Genomic DNA, 16,348 nt, shown 5'->3' with positions numbered 1-16,348 from the left:
ATACCCCCAAGCAAAACTATCATTTTATATTGAGAACTAACTGGAAGTCTTCCAGTAACTACTGATGTGTTTATTGTAAGAAATTGTATTACTCTAGGCTAAACACCTCCCATTTCATTTGTGAAAGAGAGGCTGTTTAGTATATATTTTTATCTTTCTTAAATATTCTTTCTTCTTTTCCTAGCATCAGATCTCTGCAATAACAACAAAAAAACCTGATATTTTGTTTTTCTTTAAAATATCTCAAATTAAATTAAGATTAAGCTATATAAAAAATAAGCCGATTCTTTTTTAACTTTCATGATAGAATTGTTGAAATGGATAACAACTGAGTGGAAATTAAATTACTAAAGAAAAATGATTGGCGGCTAAATACAAGTTCCAAAAAGTTGGTGATCTGAAAGATTTGGAACTCTGACGTTCTTTGTTTACAGTACCACATGTCAGTTAAAATACTGTTTATATTATTGTACCTTGTTTCCAGGTCCAGTGCCACCCGCTTCCGTTGGAGTCAGAGCTATTACACAGCGCAAGACGAATGGGCTTTAGATAGCATCTACATTGGACAGCAGTGCCCAAACATGTGCAACGGGCACGGCTCGTGCGACCACGGCATGTGCAGGTACGGGGTCCGAAAGTGTGATAGACCCTCTGCGTCTCAGGATCTGTGTTTGTAGGGATATCGCAGCACTTGTCATCAGAGTTACAGGACAGACTGATGAACAATGGAACAGCCAAAAGATAATGATCCTCCTTTCTGTTCTTATTTTAGATGTCAAAGATATTGTCACATTTAAATTAGTATAAAGCCATATATTCTAAACTTCAAAATCTCACCTCAAGACAAGGCCTCTTGGGTTTAAATTCCAGAGTTTATTAATTAACCCCAAAGTCCTCTTTGGTAGTTAAAAGAGCTTTGCGATTGTTTCCTTTTTTTTCCCTTGACAGTCTTTTTTTTTTTTTATGATAAAGCTTTAATACATAATGATTCTTTTTTTTTCTTTTTTCTTTTTTTTTCTTTTTTTTTTAAATTTATTGGGGTGACAATTGTTAGTAAAATTACATAGATTTCAGGTGTGCAATTCTGTATCACATCATCCATAAATCACACTGTGTGTTCACCACCCAGAGTCAGCTCCCCTTCCATCACCATATATTTGATCCCCCTCACCCTCATCTCCCACCCCCCAACCCCCTTAAAGCACTAGTCCAACAGCTGCTCCCCGCTGTCCTACCCCACTTTGCCAGAAGGTCAAGGTTGTAGACAAAGGGAGACGGTGATGATCGCTAATGAGGATGAGATAGGAACACACTTGTATCCTTACAGACTCTAAAAGAGATGTGATTTAATGAGAAAGAGGAGCTGTAAAACGTGGCCAGAGTTACATGTTGGTTGACCAAACATTTATATGTGACTTTTTAAGGCTACAAGAAAATTCCACTATCCTCCCTTCCCCACCACCCACCATGCGTGCACACACACCCGTAGCCTTCTTCATTAATTAATACTAGATGCCTCAATTTTGCCGTTACGGCACTATTTCTTTTAAGAAAGGATTCTATCCATTTTTTCTTTTTTTTTTTTTGTGGTATGAAAAACTGAAGGCTGTTACTTCATACACAGGTTGACACTGTAGAGAAAAACCTAGTAAAAAAACGCTAAAACCAGAGCAAAAGTGAGACCCAGGAAATGTTGTAGGTCACGTGGCCGTGGCGTTCACCAATGGGACTGACTCGTTTACTTGGCCCTGCTCTCTCCCAGGTGTGACCAGGGCTATCAAGGCACTGAATGCCACCCAGAAGCTACTCTTCCTTCTACAATAATGTCGGATTTTGAGAACCAGAATGGTTGGGAGTCTGACTGGCAAGAAGTTATTGGGGGAGAAATCGTCAAACCAGAGCAAGGGTGTGGAGTCATCTCTTCTGGGTCGTCTTTGTATTTCAGCAAGGTATGACTAAGAGCTGGGAATATGTGATGACTAAGAGCTGGGAATACATCATGACTAAGTCGTGACTCAGGAATGGGGATAATAGTCAGGGCCCTGCTATTGAAATATGTGACTGATTTACAGAGCAGTCTGAACTCAGAAGGTACAAATATGAGATGGTTTTATTATTAACTGGGCTTTGTCAAATTCCCGTCCCTTAGCTACATCTGGGAAAGTTTTATAGTTTCATGATTGTTTTTGGTTACTACAAATCCAGGTGAGGCCAGTTTAAAAACCCTGCCCCTCACGTACCTGATTTAAGTCTCATTGCTTTCCTTTCCTCCAGGGCCAGCCAGGCTTGTGTCCTGGGGGTCTTTGAGTGGGGCAGGGTCGTGGTTTCTTCTCACCCGTCTTTGGAGGGTGTGTGAGCATGTGGGCCTATGGGTGAGGGTGTGAGTGGGGGAGGAGGTGGTGGAGCTTAGAGATTAAGAGCAGCAACTCTGGAACCAGACTGCCTTCTTCAATCCAATCCTACCACTTCCAGCTGTGTGATGGAGCAAATTCCTTAACCTCTCTATGACTTGGCTTCCTCATCTGTACAGGGGAAATAATAAGAGTATCTACCTCATTGGGGTTATTATGCACTGGTACACTTATAAGTCACATGGGACACATAGAAAGCACTTCTGTAAGTGTTTATTAAATGTGTCAATCCATTAATCTCAAGAATGTGATTGGAGGAATAATGGAGGTGGGGGTTGCAGAGCTGTTCCTAGGAAACTGATAAGCTCTCCAAGGTAAACAAACATCTCAGGTCCTATTTTGGCTCATTTTGGTGGTTGCTGGTGGCATCTGATGATGAGGGCTGTCTTAGTCAACTCAGGCTATTTTAACAAAAACAAAAAGACCACACCTCGAAATACCATTGAATGGCTTAGGCAGCAAACGTTCATCTCTCACAGTTCTGAAAGCTGAGAAGTCCAAGATCAGCAGCTCCGTGTCTGGTGAGGACCCACTTTCAAGTTTGCAGATGCCATCTTCTGTTTGTGTCCTCACATGGTGGAGAGAGGAGAGAGAAAAAACAGGCTCCCTCATGTCTCTTTTTATAAGGGCACTAATCCCGTCAGGAGGGCTCCACCCTCATAACCTAATTACCTGCCAAAGGCCCCACTTCCTAATGCCATCCCTTTGAGAGTTAGGCTTTCCACATATGAATTTGAGATGCACAAACATGAAGTCCATAACAGAGTCTCTGCATACACGCTGTTCATATGCTGTTCAGCTGCCCCAGTGGCAGCACCAGGGTAGGCAGACAGGTCAGGAGACACCAACTAGGGACTGAGGTGCCAGCCGGAATCTCTAGGACTGATTCTCCTGGATCACCCCCAACCCATGTTGCTTGGTTAGGGATAGGGCCGGGGGGCCACCTTCCTTGCTGCCATCTAGGCAGGACATTCTTCCTCCCTCCTCCAGTTTATCTCTTCATATCATCTTCCAAAGGACTGGAGGGGAAGCAGCTCCCATTGTCCAACCTGAGCAATGTGTCTAACCCCGATGATTGGGAGCTTTCTTTAGAATGTGGGGTGCTTAACAGCCACTTCTTTCCAGCAAGGATTATAACCACCAATTCTAGGACAACTGGAAATGTCCCACTCTTTAGCACATAACAAGTACACAGGTGTGGGTGATGTATCAGAGGGCTGCTATGTTGGGGAATCTGGGCAACAATCCAAAGCAAGCTAATTTATGCACATGCAAAAATAGGTACAGGTTTTGTTTTGACGCAGGTGTAGAACAGAGAATCAGCAAGTAAACAAGATAGAGAATGATAGAAAATCAGGGATGGATTTCATGTAATGCTATCTCCTATACATTAACATCAAAGGTCCCCAGGTCATTATTGTTAGAGACAATAGTCAATTAGTGACCAATATACATTGCATACATCCAGATACACTGTACAATTGTGCAGATGTGAAAATTGTATCTCCCATAAGCATCAATTTTAAAACAAGGTTATGAATCCTTAACCAATGTGTACCCAAACACTCCAGTAAATATGCACGCATTCACAAAGATATGTTATACATGGAAAGTTACGTATCACTGTTTCTTACACTTAATTTAAGATGATCTCTGGAGTGAAACCACCTGGGTTTATACCTGGGCTCCAAAACTCATGAATTGGTTCACCTCGCAGAATTACAACATCTTTATGTATCTCAGTTTTCTTGACGATGAAGTAGGATGTTGCGGAGATTAGGGGACTTAATGGAGATACGGAATGAAGAATAGTGTTGGGAACATAGAAATAGCTCAGAAAGTGTTAGCTACCATAATCACATTTTATGAGAATAAGTTACAAATTGTGATCCTTGAATATTTCCCTGCACATACCCTGCCATAACTTAACGTCAGCATTTCAAATCACTTCATTCTTTTCCCCATCCAGTTCAGCTTTCTCCCTAAATTTTTGCCAATATATCTGAGGATCATTTTTTTTCTTACTTTTTTCTCTTGTTTCAGTCAGATCTGTTTTGAATTACAAGTGATAGAAACTAGCTTAAGCAAAAAAGGAGGAAATTTGGTTCATGTAATCAAAACACAGGAAGGGCTTAGATAAAACTGGCCTCAGAGATATCTGGAACCCGAAACTCAAATGCCCATAGAGCTCTCGCCTTAAGAGTACGCTTTATTTTTCGGTCAGCTCTCATTGTGAAAGTGGAATGATGGCCACAGAGCTTTCTAAGCAGCTCCATCAGAAAAGCTGGGGAGGGTTTCTCATTGGCCAATTTCAGTGTCTCGGGGAGTGGTGTCCTCTGATTCGCGTAGCCATTCTTATACTCCCTCGTTGGCAGACATAGATTCACAGTTTGGCAGCCCCCACCAGCCAGCATGATTGAAATAGAGAAGGGGCCATAACCCAAAGGGTTCCTCAGACCTTTTGCAACTCTAGATTAATTTATCTGAAAAAATGCTTCTACCCCGTCACTCTTCCGGCACAAATGTTCCAACTGGTCTCCAACACTGTTGTCCAAACTACATAATTTATTTTATTTTTCCAAACATGAGCGCTCTGCCCCAAACAAGAACCTCTCCTTGTCATCACAGGTTCTGCCAATTTCCCTGCCTTTCCGGAGTCTCCATTGTCTACCATTATGCCTTCCATCGCCTTTGCATCCATAGAAACCATGTAGCGTCCTGCTCAAATTGTGCTGCTTCCGCGGAGCTTTGGGGGACTGTCGCAAACTACACTGATCTCCTTTTTTTGAATTTCTCTCTCATCTGTGCTCTATACAGATATAGATCATATTTTTTTTCGCACAGTACCCAGCAAGATGCAGAGTCCTGCTGACAGAGCCAACTCTAGATCAGATATACAACTCAGCAATGCATGCCTTGTGCTGGGCATTTACATACCAGTAAATCCCCTGGAGACTGAATAAACTGGAAAACTGATAAGTAATCTTGTGACTAAATGGGGACAGCAAGGAATAGAGCTTGGTCTGCAGCCCTAAGTTGTCATTACTGTCACTGCACATATTCGTGAAGTCTTCTTTCAACTTTGTTCTCATAAGACATGATGTTATGCCTGGTAAAACTGGCACCCAATGATAATATTTGTTGAAAAAAGGAAGGAAGGAAGGAAGGAAGGAAGGAAGGAAGGAAGGAAGGAAGGAAGGAAGGAAGGAAGGAAGGAAGAGAGCAAAATGTTCTAAAGAAATGGTTATTTTCAAATAAATATAGTAGAATTATTTTTCTAGTGGCATTTGATTAAAGAAAATTTTAATGGGAGGCAAAAGGTGAAGTTGTATGAAGTGTTTTAGAGTTTTTGTTTTAAAGGCTCTAAAGTCTGAAGGCAGTTCCTTTAAAATTTGTTTTATTTTGTCTAAACCCTTAAAGGAGTACGCCATTTTAACTTAGAATGTTGGGGAACTATTGGAAGGTATTTTCCACACTCCAAGAATGACGAGATGCTTCACCTATTAGCCCAGCACATTTTGTATGTGTGTGATGTCTCCACATACACACATAAATGCATTGATCATAGTATAATAGAAAAACTGCAAAGCACGTGTCACATCAAATTGTGAACTCTGACAAAAAGTTTGCCATGAACCATTTCCTTTTTCCTTTTTTTCTCTCTTTAAAACAATGTTCAGTGTTTCAAGTTCACTGAACAAAAGAAAACGATTCATGCTATTCTCTAGAAAAAACATCTTCAGTGCCAAACCAAGCATTTGTATAATATTTTCCACCATCTACAAAAATCCCACAAAACACTGATTCAGAACCTCTGTAGACCAACACCAGAGCCTCCTGGAAAAACAGCACTGCTCTGTGAATTTCACAATAGACCAATCATTCCAACCAGCTAATTGTGATAATTGGATTTTTATAATTCTCCTCACCTTAGATCTGTATCCTTCTGGCTTATTTCCACATGCCAAGTTTTTCATAGAAGTTGGCTGGGTTGGAATTAACCAGCTAGGTTCTGTAGTTTTTTTTCTTAAAATCATTCTTCCTGTAATGATTCGGAAGCATGAAAATTCTAGGTCAGATTATAATAATCTCTGAGGCGTTTCTCACTTACAGTATTTCAAATGAACAAGAAAAATGAAAAGTGCGTATCACATGTTGAATATGCATATTTTAAGATTTCCTCAAATACATACTTAAAATTGAGAGTTCCAAAGAATAAGTTCTGTGTCAGGATTAACTCCAGTTCTCGTTTCACTGCAACCAATTTTTTGAGGCGGGGGAGAACATCTTTTAATCAGCTTTAGATATTTCAGTGTACTCCATAATTAGTCCCAGGTATTTCCCCTGTGATTTCTAATAACTGAAACCCTTGCTTAATTAACTTAGTGAATTAGAGTAGGGTTTAAATTATAGGTGTGAAGGGTGTTTTCCTCTATACTGTGTTATTCTCAGTTTTTCTTCCTGACTTTTAATTGAACTCCTTGGGAGCTCTCTAAGACCAGTTCAGAGCAAACCACGGATTTGCTTTGGCAGAATCTGTTTGGGTGGAAGAATCTCATGATCAAACCTTTTTTCATTAGCATGAAACCATGTACACACAACAGAAATGATGACAAACCTTCTCAATTTGAATCTATTACCTTACAACAAGACTGTGACATGCAGGGAACACATGAAGCAAGTTGATGGATTTGATGGAATTTTACTAGTTGCAAAAACTTATTTAAATGATCCCTTCCAACCTGTGTATTTCCAAGTGAGAGAGAGACAGAGACAGAGATAGAGACAGAAACACTGGCTGGGACCCAGAGAGACTAGAGTACTCTTTCTTTTTGTGAAGAAGTTTCTATCTTAAACCTATTTCACTTTCATTCCCATGGGGGAAGAGGTCCAGGCATATCTCCAGAGAGGATGTTCTCTCAGGAAGACATGCGCTGTACTAGGCAAGTTACATGCAACATGTTATTTCATCTAATTGTCACAACAGCTGTAAGGAAGGTATTTATTACCCATATTGTACCTTTGAGGGAAATCAAATCTCAGAAAGGTCACACAACTAAACAGCATGAATGAATAATGGGCTGAGATTCAAACCCAGCTCCAACTGATCTCAAAGTATATGGTCAGTCTTTCTTCTTCTGCCTGGAGGAGATTTGCAGAGCAAATATTAGACATGCTTTAACTCAAATTATTTTAAAAAGACTTTTTAATACTCTTGGTTGTATTAGCAGTTCCCAAGGGTCTCATAACCAAGTCTGGGAATCAGTGATGTAGAGGCTAATCAAATGTATCCAGGACTAGTTACCATAACCAGAGCAGAGACAATTAAATGGCATAAGTTGCTCCCTTCAACAATAAATGGGGACAAAATCATCCCCACATAGTGCTAGGATGCTCCTATGAATTTGAAACTGAAACAGCAAGATGCCAAAGAGCTCCCAGATGATAGAAGCTGTGATTTTTCTGTCCTTTGTAAAGGCTGGGAAAAGACAGCTGGTGAGCTGGGACCTGGACACTTCTTGGGTGGATTTTGTCCAGTTCTACATCCAGATAGGCGGAGAGAGCACTGTGTGCAACAAGCCTGACAGCAGAGAGGAGGGCGTCCTCCTTCAGTACAGCAACAATGGGGGCATCCAGTGGCACCTGCTGGCAGAGATGTACTTCTCAGACTTCAGCAAACCCAGGTAAGTACCCCCGATAGCCTCCCGGTGGTTTCCAGGAATGGTCAAGATTCCACTGTTGTTGAGGTGTTTCCAAAACATTATTCACTGTTGCAAAAATAGATAATAAACTCATAAATATCTGAAATGAATGATAGCCTAATATATAAACATTTCATTTAAGTTTCTGGGCAAAAATATTTATATTCATGTTTGGGTTTTTAAAGAATTTGAGGGAAAAAATGCAATTAGAAGAAAAGTGAGACAATTGACCATTGTTTTCCCAAAGAAACTCTGTGATATCGGAATGTTCCAAACTCACTTATCCCGTTTGTGGTTTTTTTTTTTCCTTTTTAATGTACATAACATGTTCATCTGTTAGATTTAATAGCAAGATGGATTTTGTTAAAAGTTTTCATATGGCTGCACCCAGGGCCAGTCCTAGACAGTGTATGAATGAATCTATGGTGCTTGGATTTTCTAAAATTTTTCACTGGCCCATCCCTGTCTTTATTTTTAGGGATGGGAATATATGTAATAAAAGTCTTAGGCAATGACTACTAAAGAGTTTGGGAAAATAATTCATGTTTAATACTAATATCTATATAAGGCAATCAATGTATTTATCAATAATTAAATTAGTTCTCTTGCAATTATCTAGTATTTTGAAATTCTCTATTTGTACTTTATATTTTATATGTATCATGAAAATCTATTCAAGGATATCACTCTTAGAGTATTCCTTTTTATAATATCTGTATTTGCACTGTAACACAAAGACAAAATTTTTTCTTTATATATATTGACCACCAATTATTATTAATCTTTAAAAGACTAAAGTTGTTCCTGTTTTGCATTTTATAACTGAAACTTGTTTTATTGAAAAAAATTATTATTGAAGAAGAGATTCAATTCTTACAAATTAAACATATTGTAAAATGCTACTTAAAATATAACTATTTTGTAGCTTGAAGGTTCATAAGTTTATTGTTTTAAAACATTGAGTCATTTTAAGGTGACACAATTTCTCATAATATAACACAAGTAGACATACAGACAGATCAACCAAAAGAATTTCTTCTAAAGACATATGGGAGAGGCAGAAACCAGAGAGGAGGCAGCTGGATAAAACAAAAGACATAGCATCTAGGGGGAAAGTCAGGAATGGTGAGTGGGAGATGGAACCTGGTAAGATTCCCCCGTGTAGGAGAGAGAAAATTGATAATGGTGCCAAACTGATTTTAAAAACTACTTAAAATAATTCAAATTATTTTTTCTAAATAATATCATTGTTGTTCTGGACATTATTGAGAGCTCAGTAAACTAGATTAGTATGTAGGCAAACAAAAATTCAATAGCTTTTTCAAATCCCAGGAATATTCAGCTTTATTTTTATGGGAATTTTTCTTTGGAGACAGACCATTTCACCAGATTTTCAAAAAATTTGTGATGAAATGGTTAAAAAACTCTGAGTTGGAAAATACTAGCAAAAGATCTCATTCATGGTGGCTAATAATAAATAAATGTAAGAAATAACTTTAACAAATAATTCTGAGAATCTCTGTAAAACTATAAAACTTCAAAACTTCCTTCAGAGATATAATGAAAACAAATGGAAAATAATATAGCACTTCTAGATAGGAAAACTGAATATTATGATAGGAAGATATCTCTTCATTTATTTTTAATGCAATTCCAATCAAAATCCTGGTGGGGTTTTTTTTGTTTTGTTTTTTTTTGTGGTTTTTTTAACTTTATGTCCAGAGATATAAAATGGTAAAAATAACTTAAATTTTTGGGAAAAATAGATGAATTCCCTACATGATATTAAAACACGTTATACAACATAAATAATTAAAGTGAAATGATATTGGTGGGTGGGTAGACAGAACAAACAATGAAGCCAAATAAATGACCCAGAAATTAACTCAGATATACAAGGACATATATATGAAAAAAAGATGCATCATCTATCAATGATAAAGAAACAGTTATTCAATCACCTGGTGTTAAAAACAAAGGGTAGGCTCTTGGGGGGAAAATATCTGTTTAGATTACCACCTTACATAATCAAAACTATTGAAGACTGGTTACATATTTAAACATTTAGATTACTATCCGGTTTGGAGAAAAGATATGAACGTTCTAAACATAAATTCAGTGGAAAATTAACAAAGAAAAGGACTATTTACACAGAAATATGCGAGTACTTACTACATTCAGATGTAAAACTACGTATACATGCAACACATACATGTCAAAGAACACAGAAATGAAAAGAAAGAAAGCAACCATTGTGAGAAACAAGGTTCAATGTTTCTGTAAAGAGCTTACACAAATTATCAAGAAAAACACTAAGATTTTGATTTTAAAAATGGGTAAAAAGAATGGGTAGATGGTACAAAAGAGGAAATATGGATGTTTAATAAAATATGAATAATAGCCAATCTCTGTTGCAATAAGAAAGATACCATTTTTCAAGTCAAATGGCCTTTTTTTAAAGATAACACCAAGTGCTTTTTCCATGTGGGAGCAACAAGACAGGTGCTCTCACATCATCCTGTGAACTCTAATGACCCTTCCAGAAAGGAATTTTGAAAAATCAAGAGCCTTAAACATGATCCGTTAATTTGACCTGGTAATTCCATTTCCAAGAATCTTACCTTAAGAAATAAACTGATTTCACAAAATAAGTCAGACAGACAAAGTCGAGAACCATATGATTTCACTCATATGTGGGATATAAAAGTGAAAGCAACAAAGGAATAAGACAAACAAAAACTCATAGACACGGAAAACAGTTTAGTGGTTACCAGAGAGTATGGGGGGGATGGTAGAAGAGGGAAAAGGGGGAAATATATGGTGATGGAAGGAGAACTGACTCTGGGTGGTGAACACACGATGCAATATATGGATGATGTATTACAGAATTGTACACCTGAAACCTATGTAATTTTACTAACCAATGTCACCCCAATAAATTTAATAAAAAATTTAAAAATATTAAATGGAAAATTCTAGAGATTAAAAAAAGAAATAAACTGAGGTATAGATAAAGCTTTATGCATAAAGATTTTCATCACAGAACTATTTAAAATAAGGAGAGGTGAAATAAATAATAGCGTGTCTGTGTGATGCAAAATTATATAGACAGTAAAGTGACCTTAAGAAATAATTTTACTGGCATGAGAATGTGCTTATGATATGTTAAAACTGGAGAATACCGAATTATACATATATCTCACCTATGTAAAAGATTACATACTTTAATAATATATATCAAAATTTTAACAGAGGTAAACCTCTTGCAATAGATTATGGGTGATTTATGTTTCCTTTTTAATGCATATTTCTTTATTCCCACAATAAGTAAGAATCGTTTTTTTAAAAAAATTAAATGCTATTTTAATGTAATAACGTACAAAGGAACAGTTTTTCCTAGGTATTTCTGGAAAACCATCATCATGGTAGTCAAAAGACATTATTCAGGAATCAAACTTAATTGAAATAGTTGCCTCCAAAAGATACAGTTCCAAATGGAATAAAGATGATCAGGACTGAACTTGCTTACAGCCTGAAACCTCTTGTCTGAGCTTTTAAACTTAGAAAATTTTCAGAACTGTCAAGAGATCAAACAAAACTAAACTTTCTCTTGTTGCTACTCTTGCTATTTTAATAGCTGTTAAGAAAAACACAGCTTTTCTTTTCTTAACCATAAATGTTTGCTTTTATGCAGGTTTGTCTATCTGGAGCTTCCAACTGCTGCCAAGACCCCTTGCACCCGGTTCCGCTGGTGGCAGCCAGTGTTCTCGGGAGAGGACTATGACCAGTGGGCAATTGATGACATCATCATTCTGTCAGAGAAGCAAAAGCAGATCATCCCAGTTGTCAACCCAACTTTACCTCAGGTATTTTTCCTACATCTGAACTCCAAGAAGACGAAGAATTATAATGGAGGATGGGATTAAAGCACTTCTCATTTCCCCAAGGGCTTTGTGCTTGAACATGTAATATAAGTTTTCTGTTTTTTGCACTTAATTTTTTGTTACCTCTCCATGCTCCTAGTTCACGGATTATTTAGATGTTAAAGAAAAAAAGACTATGAAGTCTGGCCAAGTAATCAAACTTAATTATTCGTGTGTTTATAAAATTAGATACACAGTGGCAGAACATTTTCGTTTGTTAAATCATCAGGAAAAAAAAAATTTGTTAATTTAGAGATTCTGCCATATTTTCCTAGAAATACAAGTGGTACGTGGTTCTGCATGTCATGAACTAAAAAGTTCTTTCTTGTTTTCAAAGCTATCAAATTGCCTCTCTGTGTTGTTTGTATTGTTTCTATTAGAACTTTTATGAGAAGCCAGCTTTTGATTACCCTATGAATCAAATGAGTGTGTGGTTGATGTTGGCCAATGAAGGAATGGTTAAAAATGAGACTTTCTGCTCTGCCACACCATCAGCCATGGTATTTGGAAAATCAGATGGGGATCGATTTGCAGTAACTCGAGATTTGACTCTGAAACCTGGATATGTGCTGCAATTCAAGGTATTTATGCACAAACTTCTTCCCAGGCCGGTCAAGAAGCAAAACGTCTTCCAGATTTATAAGTGAAATTGACAAAGAATGCAAATTTTTCATATTCGATTAAAGAAGGGATTCTCTCAAACAAGGGTTCAATAATCTTAGAATGGCCAAGCTTTTTTAACTACACCCTTAAGGAAAACAGCTTGTCATTTTTTAATGAGCCCCAGAAGTTATAGCTATGTTATTGTATTTCTTTAAGAGTTCATGGAACTCTAAAAAAATAAAATAAAATTTGATTTTTAGGGTTTCAATCTGATTGTGACTTAATGAATCCCATGCTTCTAAATAGTAATTGATAAGTTCTCCTTTTCAACTTGTTAGTGCTTTTTGGACTTGTTAGTTATTTTATATTTTTAATATAGGATTTACAAACAATTTCTCTGTTGATTCTGTAAAGTTTTACTTTAGTTATCAGTGTTCATTTAAAAGCTTGTTTTTCAGCGCTGTGATAACATGTCAACATGTGTAGCAAGTATTTACTTTGACAAGATCTTTTTTCAAAAGCCTAATCAAAGTTTCATTGTGTTTATGATAAAATCCCATTGGTGAATTCTGGGGTCGAAAGTAATGCATTTTTAATGAGCTAAGACAACTACATGGTCCTTACATAATGGCAGGGTGCTGATACTAAATAATTTACAAATGGAATCATTAAAGAGATCAGATGTTTATAGGCAACTCTTCAAATATAATTTCCACAGGTCTGTAAATAAGGAAGTCGATTAGTGAAATGTTCCTTCTCTGTTTAGATTTCGATGCTAAACTGCAATGGAAAAATCATTAATAATAGTATATGACTGTATCAGTTTGTTGGTACTGCCTAAAATAGTAAGAATATGACCACAAAAGCAAATAAATTGCCTGCGTACTCTCATCTGACACCTTTTCTATTTAATTATTTACAAAAACAGGATAGTGTAGGTGTTGAAGTCTGCAAGATGGTATTCCAAAGTTGACAAAATCTAAATAAAGAAAACATTATTAAATATTTCAGATATTTTAACAACCAGCAAAAATGCATAATGCCTAAGAAGAATCTCATTTCTTGAATCACACCAGCAGAAAATTATTGATATGTAATATGCGTCATTCAGGAATTGATCGTTAATGCGTATTTGGTATCAGTAACAAGAACTTGATGTCATTTGTACAAAAATGCACAGTGCTGGTACATTTTATGTGTATGTCAAACACTATGTGCTAGGAATACAGAAATGAAAAATATGGCCTTAGCTCCCAAGGAAATCAGAAACTAGTAAGTGAGCCAGAAAAGTGAATAGTCACAATACACTCACAGGAAGGAGTGAGTACTGTAGGCTCTGGATACTACAGGACTGCTTGTTGGTAGTTCCTGGCATGTGGCAGGTGCTCCAAAAATATCTGTTAGTTGAATAAATGGATGGGTGGAGGGTGGGATGGATGGATGGATGGATGGATTGAAATTGGAAGTCTCTGGAAATACAGAGACTTAGCCAGCTAAACAATGGAGGAGGAGAACTTCCAGTTAGAAGGAACAGAGTATGCAAATATATGAAAATACATGAAAGTGCAAATAAGAATGAAAAATGTGGAAACTTTAAGGAGTTTGGAGTATGTACCACAGAGATGAGAGATAGCGTTGGTCCCAGTTGGCTTTATATGACACACTAAGCCACTTGGACATTAACCCAAGAGCAATGAGTCATGGGAGACTTTTAATCCAGTAAGTGCAAGAATTAGACATGTGTTTTAGAAAGATCATTCTGGCAGCAGTATGAGTGTTAACAAGAGGGGAAACTGGAATCAATAAGTACATTCATTTATTGAGCAGATATTTATAAAGCCTCTACTGTGTGCCAGGCTGTGTTCTAGGCTATGAATAGAAATAGAAATAGTGTGGACTAGAGTGGTGGAGGGTAGTTACTGTTTTATAAAGGGTTGTCAGGTTAACCTTACTAATAAAATTACTTTTAAGCTGAGACCTATAAAAAATGAAGGAGTGAGTCATGCAGCAATCTGGGAAATAACATTGCAGGCACAGGGAACAAAAAGTACAAAGGCCTTGAAACAGGACCGTGCTTGGGAAAGTTCAAGAAACCAGAAGAATACCATTGTGACTAGAGTAAAGAGAGTTAGAAAAAGGAGACAGGTAGAAAAAAATAAGGTAAGTCTTTGATTTCTGCTGGGAATAAAGTGGCTAGCAGAAGAGAGACATACTCTGACTTAGGCTTTTAAAGAATCACTCTGGTGACGGCATTGGGGGAGTACACTGGCAGAGGCAAGGGCAGAGCTAGAAAGACCAGCTGGGCAACTATCGTAATGAGCCAAGTAAGAGATGATGAGAACTTGGACATGTATGGTAGTGGAGGAAGCAGAGAAAAGTGCTCAGATTGTTTAATATATTTCAAGTAAATTAAGGATGCTAGAGTGGTTATCAAAGTGAGAAATGAGGAGCCCAGATTAAGGCATAGCATGAAATTATAATGATAAGTAAGTGGATCTGAGAGATGTTAAAAGGTATCCTCTATAGGTTTTGGTAACCTATTGTGCAATAGATTGGGTTCTAGAATGACCCACATTTCTGGTTCCAGTCACTGAAACTGGAAATACAGGAAGAGGAGGATTTGCTTTAGGGTGGTGGATGATGAAAACAGACTTGGACATATGGAATTAGGGATGCCTGTGGACTGCTGAAGTGAAAATGCACAGGAAGCAGTTATGTATCTTGTCCAGAGAGCTGGAGAGAGGCCATAACTGGGAGTCATAGGTATTCAGAAGGAATTTGAAATTATGATTGTGAATTAGATTAGGGAGTGAGTAAAGAGTAAAAATATAGGAAAACCAAGAATTGTATCCTAGAAAGCATCAACAATTAATGTAAGAGGCAGGATAAATGATCAATTTTTAAAAATGCACAGACTTGTCACAGAACTGAAAGTTCCATTGACTTGCCTACTTGAATAACAATGGCAGTCATAAGTGTAAGTCAAAAAGCTAACTATGTTTGCCCAGTCTGACTACTCTTAACCACATGTCAACCAAAGGCTGTCCTTACTAATGGGTAATAAAAGGAATTTGTGTTATAAGAGTTTAATCACACATCTGAGTGGGTCAAATCTTTACTTATATTCTTGACTTTTAACTATATAAAGTTGGATTGATGAATTACAATAAAATTTCTACTAGCCAAATTTTAAGTCCTTCTGAGGGATGCTTTCTAGGAAAGCATCTATGGAAATAAGGAAAACATGGAATCTACTTTTGAAAGAGTGGATCAAGCTACCATATAGTCACAAAGATGAACTGGTTAACTTCTTAAATTCTAGCCCAATATTATTTGTCTATGGTCCTACCTGTCCTTCATCCTTTATTCTTTGGTCATGACAGTGTTCTTTTGAAGTCTTTCCATTTTTTCCATAAAATTTGACTATTCATATTTATAGCCTTATATAGTAAAATCTTATGGTGGCTCCCCATAACAAATGAAATAAGATATGAATAGAACATTTATATAAGACTGCATGTAATTAAATAAATATCAGGAAAAGAACTTGACATTTATAATTAACAAAAAAATATAAACTAAAACTAATAAAATCATTTATACATTTATTAATTTAGAAAAAACTGATTTAAATTAGAATAATATTCAGTGTTATGGTAAAACTGATTCATTTGAGACCAATTGATTAAAAATAAACACATGTAAAAAG

General features: G+C 36.8%; 1 protein-coding gene across 1 annotated transcript in view; it reads left to right on the top strand.

Moving 5' to 3' along the window:
- Positions 1-16,348, top strand: part of RELN (reelin) — a 496,978-nt gene that overhangs the window by 363,508 nt on the left and 117,122 nt on the right. Inside the window, 5 exon segments of the mRNA XM_033088143.1 lie at positions 485-622; positions 1,763-1,949; positions 7,890-8,095; positions 11,808-11,979; positions 12,417-12,617. Of these exon segments, the coding sequence (XP_032944034.1) occupies positions 485-622; positions 1,763-1,949; positions 7,890-8,095; positions 11,808-11,979; positions 12,417-12,617 (904 nt within the window).

Source organism: Rhinolophus ferrumequinum, chromosome 20 (genome assembly GCF_004115265.2).
Source record: "Rhinolophus ferrumequinum isolate MPI-CBG mRhiFer1 chromosome 20, mRhiFer1_v1.p, whole genome shotgun sequence".
NCBI lineage: Eukaryota > Metazoa > Chordata > Mammalia > Chiroptera > Rhinolophidae > Rhinolophus > Rhinolophus ferrumequinum.
This window is presented reverse-complemented; position numbering and strand designations above follow the sequence as displayed.